We start from the raw sequence: 13777 nt of genomic DNA on the forward strand, positions 1-13777 counted from the left end.
CTTCACAGAGGGGCCTTGGGAGAGTGGGGGGCAAGAGTGGGAGGAGGGCACTCACATGCAGAGTAGTAGTCAAAGATGGGGTCTTTGCAGAAGGACTTGAAGCGCCACGTCACCACCACATCCTGGAGCTGGGCAGAGGTGGTGTAGTCACATTTGAGGATGACCGAGGCAAACAGGGTAACATAGCGCTCTGTGTGCTGGACCGTCACCAGCAAGGACATGCAGCCTGCAGCCAAGAGCAGAAGACAATGCTGAAGGCAGACCCGGACTCTAAGGGGTGACTTCCTTCTATTCATGGGGCAAGAAAAGCAATGCCCATAAGCAAACACATTGCCTGACTGGTTAGGAGCAGCTCACAGGCAATCGTCTTACTCAGCCTGGGCGGGGTTGGGGTGGATACTGCACAGACACCCTGGAGGAGATGGAGGGAAAAAAGAGGAAGGACTATGACTCCCAAGTTGGTCACAGTCCATAGAGAGTGATGACACATCCAACAATGATAAAGAAACGATATTAAAAGAAGGCCATAAAAGAAAGGCTTTGCTAGTGTAAATATTTTTTCATGTCACTTCTCTTTTCAAAATGTTTTCCCATTTCCCTAAGGATAAAGTTCAACCTCTGTACCCTAGCCTAGGAGACCAGTCAGGTCTGCTTTCAGTCTTTCTCTGGGGCCTCATCTCCCTTCATTCCCCACCCTGACAGAGGGCTTTGGGCACTCTAGACTTGCCTCTATCCTTCTCGTGTGAGGATCGATGTCTTCCCCAGGTCATCCCAGGTGTACATCTCTTGGCTGGAGCACTCTTCCACATCACCAGTTGCCACACCACTCCCTTCACCAGGCTAAGCAAGATTTATTTCTTAGGTTTTCAGCTGCACCCTTGCCTCCTCTGACTGCAAGTCTGGAAGGGGCTTCCTCTGTTTTCCCAAAGTGCCCTGTCCTACCTCTGGCAGCACTTTTCACACTTCTTGGGGATGGACTGGGTACTGTAGGCTTGGAAAAGGCCTACTGGGCTTGCTTCTGGTTCACTGTTCAAACACAAGAGCCTCATACTGGCACCTGTCACCTCCTTAAAAAGTGAAGTCACTCAGTCATGCCCAACTCTTTGCAACCCCATGGACTATAGCCTGCCAGGCTCCTCTGTCCATGGAATTCTCCAGGCAAGAATACTGGAGTGGGTGCCTTTCTCCAGGGGATCTGCCCAACCCAGGGATCAAACCCAGAAATCCCACATTGCAGGCAGATTCTTTACTTTCTGAGCCACCAGGAAGCCCTCAGCACCCAACAAATGTATGTTGAATACATGATGGAATGAATGACAGTGAAAATTGGCAGTACAACTGATCCAACATAAGCACAAAACAAATTTTTTAAAAAATGATCAGACTGACAATTTTCTTCACAAAAAATTTGAAGGAACTAACAATTTTTCTTCTACTTTTAAAAACTTTCTCCCTTTACTTTCCAAATCTATAGATATACTTAAAGTTCCAAGTCTGTGTTGATGAGGAACCAGGTGGCACAGAAATGTCAGGTGGGACTTTGACACGGTCAGAGGCCCACACATAACCAGCATCTTCAGATGTTACTATCTCAACATGGATTCTAGGCCCAGTTATAGGGGCCTTCTTATAGCAGGTTTAATGTGGAGAAATAGTACTCAAACTTAAGCATACATCACCAGGAGGACTTGTGACAGCCCAGAAAATTGTCAGCAGAGTTTCTAATTCAGTAGGACTTGGGTGGGACCCAAGAACTTACATCTAATAAATTTCCAGGAGATACTGATACTACGTCTTTGGGCACTGTACTTTGAGGACCACTGGTATAGACTAGCTAAACTAAACCCAGGCTTTGGACTCAGATACAGCTGGGTTAAAATCAAACTGTACTACTCATTTGGACATCGGAGAAGTTATTTACTCTCTCTGAGCTTGTGTTTCCTCAGCTATGAATGGAGATTGTATCAGTACTAACCTCATCAGGTTCTTGCAAGAACGCAGTGAAATAATCCACACTTCTGGCACCTGCCATGGTAACTGGCAAGGTGCTTGCATATATGCTGCCATGTTGGTGACAGTGTATGAGTCTTTTTCCTTTTTCCCCTTATTCTGAGAGCCATGGAGAAAGGAATTCAAGTTAGAAGTCTCTCCAGTACAATTCTCAAGTGGAGCTGTGTTCATGTTGACTGAGTTACTCCCACAAACAAAACAGTCACCCCCCACCTTTCATAGCCGCTGGGTGGGCCTGGCTCAATGGCCAGAGCCATGAGCATGATGCTGGGTCCTGCCTCACCTTCTAGACACAACCCTCCTAAAACAGAACACCATGGTTTATGATGGGATCAGCATCCACTTTTCTCATGTCCACAGAGAGACAGCAAGACGCTGCGCTGCTTGGGACAGACTCTGGTCCCCAGAAGTGACCTGAGCCCTCTCCAGGGCTGAGCTGCAATAAGGATGTGCCAGTGACAGCCATGCTAGAGAGGGTCTGCAGAAGTGTGGGGGGAGACCTGTGGGTGGGGGAACCATCACAGAAGGAAAAGAGAGTTAAGCCAGATTCTAAAACCAAGGTAGGATTAAGATGATATGTAAAAACAGGAAGAGGGCAGAGAGACTCATTGTGTCAGGATGGAAGAAAGGAGTGAGCAAAGGCCCTTATCATAAAGAGGCCGTTCCTTGGGGAATCTGAAGGAACCAGTCCAGCCAGGGCCTCTGGCTTTACGGGAGACAGATGATAAATAAGGTGAGATGATGGTGGGGAGTGGGAGTAGGCAAATGGGGTGGTGTGTAAATTGCACTCCAGAATCTGTTTCTAGTTAATGGATAATCACTGAAGGTTTTTCTGAAGAAGAAGAATAAGGTGAAAGTGGTGTTTTTAGGAAGATGGATGACTTCCTTATTTAGCTGTAAATGGAAAAAGAACATCATTTTGAAAATAAGCCTTGAGGAGTTTGCGTGGGGCGGGGAATAGTTGCTGTCTCTACTAGCTGTAGGATTCCTGGAAGTCAGTCCAATAAGAATCAAGAGCTAATGACTAGTATCTGAAGCTTAACATGGATTATTTCATAATCTGATTTCTTTACTTTTGCTTCTCTATGTTCACCACCTCTTTTTTCCCAGAACTGACCTGGATTAAACCTTGGAGCTTTTACCCAACACAGCTTTAACTGAACAGCAGAAGCAGCTGCAGTAAGATCTGACAACAAATAGGATGGCATTGTCAACATTAGCTTATTTTGATCAGTAACATGCATTGATTGAAATAGAGAGAAAAACACTGATTGGCAATCTAAACAAAATCCAAGACTCACAAAGCACTTTCAAATATTTCCTTCTACTCACTGTCTTTATGAGCCCTGGGGAGAAACAAGCTGTGCCACTGCATACACAGCAAACCTGAGATTGGACAAGGCAAGTGGCTTGTCTGTGGTCATTTATTTTCTAAGGCAGTTGGAACCAAGATTCTGCCCTGAGCAGAATTGGGCTATTCTTTACATAGAGGAAGATGTTGGTATTCAATAGCTTGCAAATAATCAGAGCATGGGGCCAAGCTACACAGGCAATAATTAATATACTACAGGCAGCAGTTACTCTAATACCGTCATTAGTAAACTAGGCGTTCTTGATTTTGTTGAATGGTAATCTGATACAAACGACAGTTTATTCAAAGGACTCCAGTCAACATTATTTGTATAGAGGTGGAATATATGCGAGCGGTGGGGGGTGGATAGTACAGGTGTGCCGAGAGTCAGAGACAAGTATTTGGTTGGAGCCAGAAATTACTCTGGGGTAACTTTGAAGATGGCTGAATCTGACACCCTGAGGCAGAAGAATGGGGACAAGCGTGATCACCTTCATTACCAAATGCTCACTCAGCTTCTCTTCCATGAATGCCCTTATTGTGGACAAACCACACGTGGGGTGACATAACTCACCTTTACCAACGTCAGAACTGGCTTTGCTGCTCTTTTATCCTTTCTTTAATTTCATCCCTTAAGTAAATTTCAAGCCTTGAATTATGCCAGGTTGCCATGTATTTGACCATATTGCGCTCACTCACACTTCCTCCAGGGGTCTGTTAGCCCCACAGCACCCTGCACAGTTCCCAGACCTTCACCCCTTGCCCAGCCCCACATAGAGAGCGAGGGCATCTCTCAGGACAAAGGTACTGAGTGACCAGCAAACCTTTCTCCCATCTTCTCAGCTGCTGCTCTGGATCTCAGCATTTACTGTGTGCCAGGTGATAAACATACACTGTCTCCAGTCCTCACAAAGTCCCCTAGGGTGGGGTCAGTCCTGGCCATAGCTATGGGCAAAAGTTCAGAGACTATAATAAGCCAAGCCCTCTAGCCTCAGTATTTGAACTGGAGTCTTGCTCACATCAAAACTCAATCTTTCCCAAGCAAGCAAGCCTGACCTTCCAAGCAGAAGTCAGGAACTGGACTCTCACAAAGCAGGAGGAATTTCCAGATTGGGAGGAAGTGGAGGGAAGTAGCAAGACAGCCCATTTCAAAGTCAGAAACTTTCCATCTTCTCCTTTAGCCTCTAATTTCTCTGTAAAATTAACCACATTGGGCATGCACGCTACCAAGCAGGTAAAGTTTTCAAGAAAAGACTAAGGGCAGCAGAATCTGGGCTGAAAATATGAAGAGACTAAAAAAGATAAGTGTTCTGTTTATACATGTCCTGGTTGCATCTTTGCTCTTTTAAACTTAGTTCTATTGAGTTATCAAATTCTTAGATTTTCTTTCTGTTCTTATTCTCTTCATCATGTGGCATCTCCTTCTTCCCAATTCATCACCATCTAATTTCCTAGTTGTATCTATAATTTTCTCTTGAAAACTTTAAATTCTGGAAACTGATTTTCTGGGTTCAAATTCTGCCTCCACTCCCCCAATAGCTAAAAGACCTGATAAGTTATTTCCAAACTAAGGTTGTTTCTTTACATGCAAAATTAGGATGATGATAATATGTGTTTGATAAAGTAATAGTGAGGACTAAAGGAGATAAATATGTCCACCATTTAGCAAAGAGCCTGGCACATAATCGACACTTGATAAATGTCAGCTAGCATCTGTATTGTTTTTTATTCTGTCCACTTTAAGAAGTTGAAATCAACTGAGAATAGCATGTAAAGCATTTCTGAAAGAATTAAAATAATACAAATGTAAGCAGTCATTACTGCCTTCTCTTTGCAAAATGAGTTACTGCATTAAAAGCTTTTAAGGCTGTGCCTTACCTGGCAAACCCATTCAGTTGGTCTCCTCTGTGAAAGAGGAAGAGGGATCTGTCATGTAAGGGTGGAAAGGTGACTTCAGATGAGATAACGGAGCCCATGGGAAGGAGAGAAGGGGAAGGGGATTCTCGGTTTCCCGCCATGAGGTACTTTCCAAGACTTTGCTGATGCGCAGAGTGGAGACTATCATTCTGTGTTAAGGTGGAAGGAAAATATACCAAAGAAAGAAGAATATCTTTACAACTAAATGCCATGTGTTCCCAAATAGATGCATATTCTTTGCACATTTATTTATTCAGCCTGTTTTCCCCATGTAGTAGAGTAGGAAAGATGTTTAATAAGTTTCTAGAAATTATTATCCATACAGCAGAGGGATCTAGGTACAATTTTTTTTTTTTTAACTAAAAATCATTTTCAGGGGACTGTTTGGCATTTCCCCTCCTTTTCATACGAAGGGTCTTGCTTGGAAGGGAGGCAGGGCAGAGTGCAAAGTCTTTCCCAGCAAGGGGCAGTAGCCTACTGCTGCCTCAATGGAAGGTCTTGATTCCTGTTTTTCAGGCACCCAGGCACTTCTGCTCCACTCAGCAGGTTAACAAAAGTACACAGATTTAATCCTATCAGAGTTTATGTCAGGGCAAGCTATCTCCCCAAGTATATTTACCATCGGTACTTGTCATATTTCCTTAGATAACAGTGCAAACAGGATAAGAATCCAGAGGAAGAGGGCCTGGTAATGCATGGACAAGAATTAAGGGACAGAGAGAGCTAGGACAGGAGAAAAGGGGAGAAGAAATCAGCTGGGGTGGAGAAGGAATTACGTCTATGCATTACACGTTTAAAGATCTAGGTGCACTTAACAGAGTTAGGCTTGGAATGGCAGAAGCCTAAGGCTGCCCTGGGGAGGAAAATGGTAACTACTGAGCATTTTGATGTTGGTCAGCATGGTATTGAGGGTTTATTATACAGTATGTCATTTAACCTTGGCAAATCCCCATGAGATCAGCCTTATTTTCATCTCAATTTGATAGATGAGGAAAATCCTCAGGTAGATTAAATAACTGGGTTGAAGCCACACAGCTAATAAATAGCAAGACTAGATTTAAGCTTACCTCTAAAATCCCAAATCCTACAGTTTCCACTGTACCACTTGCCTTCTAGGTAAGTTTCCTAATGACAGAAGTTTAACACTTTAGGGGACATTTACAAATTTATTTCAATCATTTTGTAGAGAAATTCCTTTTTTTTTCTTTTTTTATTTATAAGATAAATAATCAGAAACTTAAACAATAGAGAAGGGTATAAAGTAAAAAGTTCCTCCTTGCTCACCATGAACTCTAGTCTCCAGAAGCACTATAATTTGCTGTCTATCTTCCACATCTTTTCCTACACTGTTTTTTTTTTTTTAAATTAATATTACGTGCATTGACTAACAACTTTGTTTTTTCTTCAAACTAATGAAATAGCATTATATTCTTTATCAGTATAAATAGATCTAATTTTTTTAGTGACTGCTTGAAAATTCACTACATGGATGAACCATAGTTTACCCCTTTTGCTAATGACGGGCATTTAGGTTGTTTCTAAATTTTCATTATCACAAACAATGCCGAAATAACTTATTGAAATGAATACCTTTATGTTATATTAGGTATCTCTTCACAAATGTGCTTTTTTATAGGATGTGTTTCTCAAACTGAGATTGCTAGGTCAAAGGGGATGAGGCCTTTAATAAATAATTCAGTAAAGAAATTTATATTCCCATGAACAGTGCATGACACTCCCATGTTTCACCACAATCTTTCCAACAGGGGAGAATATCAATCTTAAAAATTTTTTTGATAACCTACTAAGTGAAAAAAATAGCTTCTCAGGTGGTTTGAATTTGGTATCCTTTAGTTATTATGAGTAGAGGACAACAAGCCCTGGTTGAGAGGCAGATGCGCGGGGTTTCCCAAAGTCATTCGCTCAGGCCAGTGATTCAACCGTGTACCCACATGCTAATCTCAGAGCACATGCAAATTTAAGTCTCACCAAAATGACAAATTTCTGTGTGCCCTGGGCCTCCAGAGGTCACTCACTCACTCACTCATTTATTGAATACCTACTAGGAGCCAAGCGCTGTTCCAGATGATAGGGGTAAAGTAGCTGATAAGAGAGACAGAGTCCCTGTACTCTTGGAACTTATACTCTTGGTGGGCAAGTCAATAATAAATAAGTAAAAGCATAAATAATGTACTTCTGGTCATGGATAAGCTTTACAGGATTGTTTAGAAACTGGTAGAGCTTTGTATAACAAGTCCTACTACTCTACAATAAGAGCCAAGACAGACACCCAGGCTCAAGTCCTCCTCATAGCTTTTCTTGGCTGTTTCAAAATCTAAATTGGGCCCCAAATCTAAATCCTCCTTCTCCTATTCAAACTTGGGTTCTTCCCTATCTCCCATCTCAGTCAATGGGCTAGACTGAAAACGAGGTATGGTCCTTGACATCTCTTTCTCCCTCACACTCCATACAAAATCTATTATCAAATTGGGTTTATTTATCTCCCTAGTATTTCTGGGATCCCTCTCTCTCCATTTTCACCATCACCCTAGCACAAGCTCCATCACTTCCTGCCTGGATACTGCTTCAGTTAACTGGTACCTGCACACACTCTGGTTTTCCTCCATGTGGATAGCACACTGCTGTCCATCTCCCAACTCTTTCTCTTTAAATATCTCCAAAAGCTGTCCATTGCTCTCAGGATAAATACAAAGCCTCCTACCGTGATCCATGAGACCACGCTATCTGGTCCTACCCACCCCTGCCTCCTTTCCACCACATGGCCTGTGGCTTCCTCCTCTCAGTCATGGTGACATTCTTGCCATCCCTCATTCTCACTGAGCTTCTATTCAGCAGCCTTGCACATGCTATTCATTTGTCTGGGATGATTACACCTCAGCTCTCAACTCAAGCGTCATTTCTCCACAGAGGGCCTCCCGAATGAGCAAAATCAATCTATTACAACCTCTTGTTGTACCTTGTATCTCTTTCTCATGGTCCCTGTCATAGCTGTGTTTCTACATTTCCTCGTTTGTCCCTCAGACCATAAACACCATGGAGTCCAAGGCCATGTCTACTTTTGTTTGAGAGCATGTCTGGCACACGGTATACATTAAACATCTGGCAAATAAACAAACAAATTCATACAAGAAAGGGTAAACTGCTTGGAACAAATTTTAAGTGCTCTGAAAGCACAGAAAATAAATCATTAAAGTTAACCATTTGTAATATGGCCAGACAAAAGGCAAGGAAGAAGCAAAAAGCAAGGAAGAAGAGAGTATGTTGGGGGTGGGAAGGGTACAAGAGGATGCTCACAGCAGTGGAGACATAGCTGCCCAAGTTAGTGAGGCCAGAATGAGTGAGTCTTGAATTCCAAAGATCTTTAATCCACTCATACAGACTATAGAGATCTAGTAGAGGTTCTTAAAGCATTAAAGTGAAGGTGCATGCGTGCTATAAGTTGCTTCAGTCATGTCCGACTCTTTGCAACCCTATGGACTGCAGCCCGCCAGGCTCCTCTGTCCATGGAATTTTCCAGGCAAGAATACTGGAGTGGGTTGTCATTTCCTACTCCAGGGGATCTTCCTGAACTAGGGATGCAGCCCTTGTCTCTTATGTATCGTGCATTGGCAGATGGATTCTTTACCACTAGTGCCACCTGGGAAGCCCACTAAAGTGAAGGTGGGAAAAATTAACCCAGGTAGGTTAACCTATCATCTGTGTGGAGAATGGTTGGAACTAGACAAAGAAGTATCAGGCCTAGAGGTAAGGAGATGGTTAAGCTGCTGGGATTAAGCAACAGAACATGGTACTGGGTTTGGGAAATGAAGAAAGTATCAAATCCTTTCCTTGACCCCACCTAAGATTTGTATTTTGGAAGATCTAGAAATAAGTACCAGAGAAAGACATGATCAGTCTTTTTAATTCTTAAAACAGACAATTTTATTTCTCCCCTAAGGACTTCAAATAATGAAATAAAGTATTAGGCTAAAAGAAACCCAGGCAAACAGTACAGTAATTACCCACCATCTCATCCCACTGCATTGCTATTGTGGCAAGATGTTCAATAATTAACATCTGGTTAGACATCCCAGGGGCTTCCCAGGTGGCGCCAGTCATAAAGAAACACCTGCCAATGCAGGAGACATAAGAGACATGGGTTCGATTCCGGGGTTGGCAAGATCGCCTGGAGGAGGACATGTGAACCCACTCCAGTAATTTTGCCTACAGAATCCCATGGACAGAGGAGCCTGGTGGGCTACGGTCCAAAGGGTCACAGAGTTGGACACAACTACAGTGACTTAGCATGCATACATGCAGACATCTCAGAAGTAGTCAATTTCCATTTCTACCAGGATTCAATGAGACAGAACAAACCTGCTCCTTCGTATGAAATAGATGAAAGCACAATGGACTAAGAGTGAGGATGCCAGGATCCTCATCCCAGCCCTCAACAACTCCACTGTGTCAACCTTAGACACCTGAATTCTCTGGACAGATTTCTTCATCTGTAAAATTGGCTGGAAGGAGAAGACAGGGATTGGGGGTGATTTCTACTTGTGTTCCCAGAGCACTCCATTCTGAGAGGTAATTCAGGGAGCCTCACATGGGGTGAGGGGTGGGGCAAGGGAGAGGAGCAGTAGGCAGTCCCTTATCCACCACCTGAGAAGCTCCACTTTACTATTTACTATATCAGGGACCAAGGCGTATCAGGGCTTCCTGGGTGGTAAAGAATCTGCCTGCAGTGCTGAAGACCTCAGTTCAATCCCTGGGTCAGGAAGATCCCCTGGAGAAGGAAATGGCAACCCATTCCAGTATTCTTGCCTGGAAAACCCCACAAACAGAGGAGGCTGGCAGGCTGTAGTCCATGGGGTTGCAAAGGGTCAGACACAACTGAGCAACTTCACAAGGTGTATTAGGTCTTCAGTATGATCCCAACCTTCACAACCACCACCAAAGGAAAGCTACTGGTTTAGATGTTAAGAATCTTGTTCTTTAGAAGTCAGCTGTCTGATTTCCCAAACAATGATAACACAAGTTGAGAGCTACATGGATCTATAAGTTAATACCCCTCTAAGATCTAAAGATTTAAAAATTCACAAAAGCACAAATGACACACAACCTCTTAGAATCTGGGGGGAAAAACTAACTTTTCATTCCAGGAATAAATTTTGAGGTTGAATGATGGTAACAAGTACTATTAGCCATTAATGCAAAGGGCTGCAGGAACTTAATTTAGCCTTAGGTTAACAGTCTGTTTTAAGAAGCAAATATTACTTGTGTGATAAAAATTTCTTCCTTTTTAAAGAAAAAAGTTTGGAGAATTACACACACACAAACCCTCTGATCTCGCCACAGCTCCAAACATAAAAGACTATGGTAACTTCACAGGACTTCCTGACCTCAGAGGCTTCTTCAGAGGCCCAAGCCACACTGACTAGCCAGTGTACCCACATCTGACATAATCTCATTACTGACCCACACTTTGCAACTGCAGAAACTTGGATGCTAATCAGAGGGCTGGGTTGCCTCTTCTTTAGAAGCAAAAGACAAAAAGGTGATAGACCAAAATGAATACATTCTAGTGCAGGGTTTTCCAAAGTTCATACCTCAGTTTGCAGTGGATCTTGAAAAAAATCAACTTACTGGATTTTTCTATTTAATCTTGCTAATTTGGGGTTAACTTTCTATGAATTTAAATGTTATTAAAGCAATATTTATTGTTAACTTGATACTTTTAATCCAACATGGTGACTGCTTTTTTTGTGTATGTATACCTCTTGTTGCTATTTTATAAATCTCATATATGTGTGTACATGTCACAATGCAAACTATATTTCTTCTGGACTTAGAACTTTTCCATGTTTAGCATTCTCTTGTTTTAAAACGTGTCACGCAGGTAGGCTTCCATTTAATGAATACCAGGCAAACACGGCACTCTGTATTATTTGACCACCCCCAGCATCCTGGCTACTCACACAGCATGGCTGGTTCATGAACACATGTAGCTCTACTTTCTGAAGACTTTGTCCATTTAGCAATTGTTTACTTTAAGAATATACCCTTTGGTTATGGTCACTGTATTTGAAAAATGCTCAGTGTTCAATATTCCTCACAAAAACAGAACAGCTTTTAAAATATGCTGGTGATTTAAGGATTGAGGTTTACACCCTAATGGGATTTTTGTCTGTAAGGCTTCTTTCCTCACTCTTTCTTCCTAAATGACTGCTGGCTACAAGTCCTAATTCTGAGGATGGTGTGCCCAGGGCCACAGTGAGAGTAGACTTCAGCTTTCCCAAAAAGAGCTCAAGCAGCTTCAGAAACCCCTAGCTGCTATGGAGTTTGAGCCAAACATGTGAGGCACAGGACAGAAGTCTGTGCAAAACTGGGATTTTTACGAATTTGTTTTCACAGTCTAAGCTGGTGACTGCTCTGGTGGAATTTCGGGCACTTACATGTCGGTGCAGTTTAGTCCATTTCCTTGTGTATCATGAGCGTCCAACATTCACCTTCCTCAGCTTCAGACAATTTATAGGACCCACATCCTACAGAAAATGTGGTAAGCCAAAAGACCTCAGGGATAACAGTTTTCTAGCCTTTTGCAATTCTCCCTCCCTTTCATTCTCAGCATTAAGCTTAAAAAGAGTTATAGAATCTTGTCTGAATGAGATTTGATTACATCTGAGCTATCTTCATGTCCTCTCAAGCTTGTAAAAACAGAATTCTTCCTGTACCTTCATTTTACATCTTTTCCCACAGAGAAATACAAGACTCAAACTGGTCTGTGAGCAAACTGAGCTGACCTCCCACTGACAACTAAGAGGTATGAGGGTAGCTATTCCTAAAAGGGAAGTAAAAAAGGTAAAATGAAATAGAACAGGGCAGAACTTCCAAGGCAACTCAGGCTCTGGTTTGCAAGGTCACACCTACATCTCAATTGAAAAGGGCTGAAAGAACCTACACATTCTTTCACTAGGCTCTCTCTTCCCACCTGATTTCACTCGTGCAGATCACGGCCTGCCATTTCCCCAACTGATACACTGACACACACAAAACCATGCTTTCAGAGCACAGAGGATTGGCCTGGAGGTTAAGGAAATGAAAGATGGTGGATGGATGAGCACTTATGCGGAGACAACGATCATGGGGTAAAGTTAGGGAAGTGAGCAGATACAAAGTAGAAAAGTGACACTGAACATGGTTAGCAAAGAACCTCGCGTTGTGATCCTATAAAACATTAATAGATCCTGAATCATATCGAACTTTCCATCATATACTGAGGATACATATACTTCTCAGAACTAGATAGGTGTATTTCTGAGCCAATATGGTTGTCACTGTATGTAAAACCTATGGCAAGTATCAGATGAAAGGAAAAAGTAATTAGGAATGGAAAGAGTGGCATTTCTGCCTCTATCAATCCGGCTTTAGAGACCAAGAAGTGCCTAGAGAGCAGGAGGAGGCCAGAGGCTCTGAGTTTCTTCCTTAGTTGCACCTGTTTCGTAAAGGCCTAAGGTAATAAAAGAAAACAGGTTCCCACAGGCAGAAACTCGATCCAGTCTCCGCACATCCTGGCGCCCCGTGCCAAGAGCCACCAGAGCGCGGCCCAGGCCTCCACTGTCCCGCCTGCGGCCAACTCTGCTAGGCCAGGCAACAATGGCTTCCTCTCTCCTTGGGCCCGGCTAGGACCCATTTTCCTATGGCTCACCTGTTGGGAGCCAGGTGAAGAGCAGCAGCCAAGGTGCGGGCAGCTCCGAGCCCATGCCGGCGCTCTCCGGCCCCTTTCAGCTCAGGGACTGCTGGAACACTGTGTCTTTCTTCATCAGCGACCCGTCCACGACGCACCACTTCTCCAAGCAATCCCTCCGTTTTGCCCTCACTGGGCGCAGCGCGGCGGGTGGACCGACCCTGGGCCCCGGGCAGGTACCGCCGCCTCCTGCCCACCTGGGGCGCTCCTCGCGGCTCCGCCTCCCGCTCCTAGCGCCGGGGCTTCCTGCTCCGCCCCCGGCCCCCGCCCGCGGCCCTTTCATACCTGCCCCCGCCCCCAGGCAGGCTACCAGGTGATTCTCCTCAGTGAACAGCGTTTCCTGCCACTCTCCGCTTTGTCTACGGAGCCTGTTACCCTATTCTCCAGAAGTTCTCGGGAAATCTTATGCCTAGCAAATTTCTCCCCCTCTGTTTGTAAAATTCTGTGGATATAACTTTTTAGGGAATATTTCCTGCCGTATGTTTCCATTCACTCATACATGCTTGGGAAATTCTTTTTTCCCCCACTAACACCACACTTATAGGAAGTTTATTTTACATGCAATGATTGTTATAGATTTTCTCGAAATAAAGATGCGGGGTATGAACTAGAGAAATAGACTTAATTTTCCAAGCTGTAAAAGAAAAGGATGTTCATGAGAGAAAAGTTAGAAAAATATGCATTAATGGAAGTAAGAAAAAAGTCCTGCTCCCACCACCCATAGTTAGGCATCGTTAATATTGGTTTAGTCC

The 13777-nt window shown here is 43.4% G+C and overlaps 1 protein-coding gene across 2 annotated transcripts in view; it reads right to left on the reverse strand.

Moving 5' to 3' along the window:
• Positions 1-13231, reverse strand: part of ILDR1 (immunoglobulin like domain containing receptor 1) — a 32775-nt gene extending 19544 nt beyond the window's left edge. For both annotated transcript variants that reach the window (XM_043473115.1, XM_043473114.1), the window contains exons 1-2: positions 12987-13231; positions 56-226 (exon numbers count right to left, since the gene is read on the reverse strand). In XM_043473115.1, the coding sequence (XP_043329050.1) occupies positions 56-226; positions 12987-13041 (226 nt within the window). In that variant the 5' untranslated portion in view covers positions 13042-13231. The remainder of the gene's footprint in view (positions 1-55; positions 227-12986) is intronic.
• Between the last annotated feature and the right edge of the window lie 546 nt (positions 13232-13777).

The sequence above is a fragment of the Cervus canadensis genome, chromosome 7 (genome assembly GCF_019320065.1).
Source record: "Cervus canadensis isolate Bull #8, Minnesota chromosome 7, ASM1932006v1, whole genome shotgun sequence".
NCBI lineage: Eukaryota > Metazoa > Chordata > Mammalia > Artiodactyla > Cervidae > Cervus > Cervus canadensis.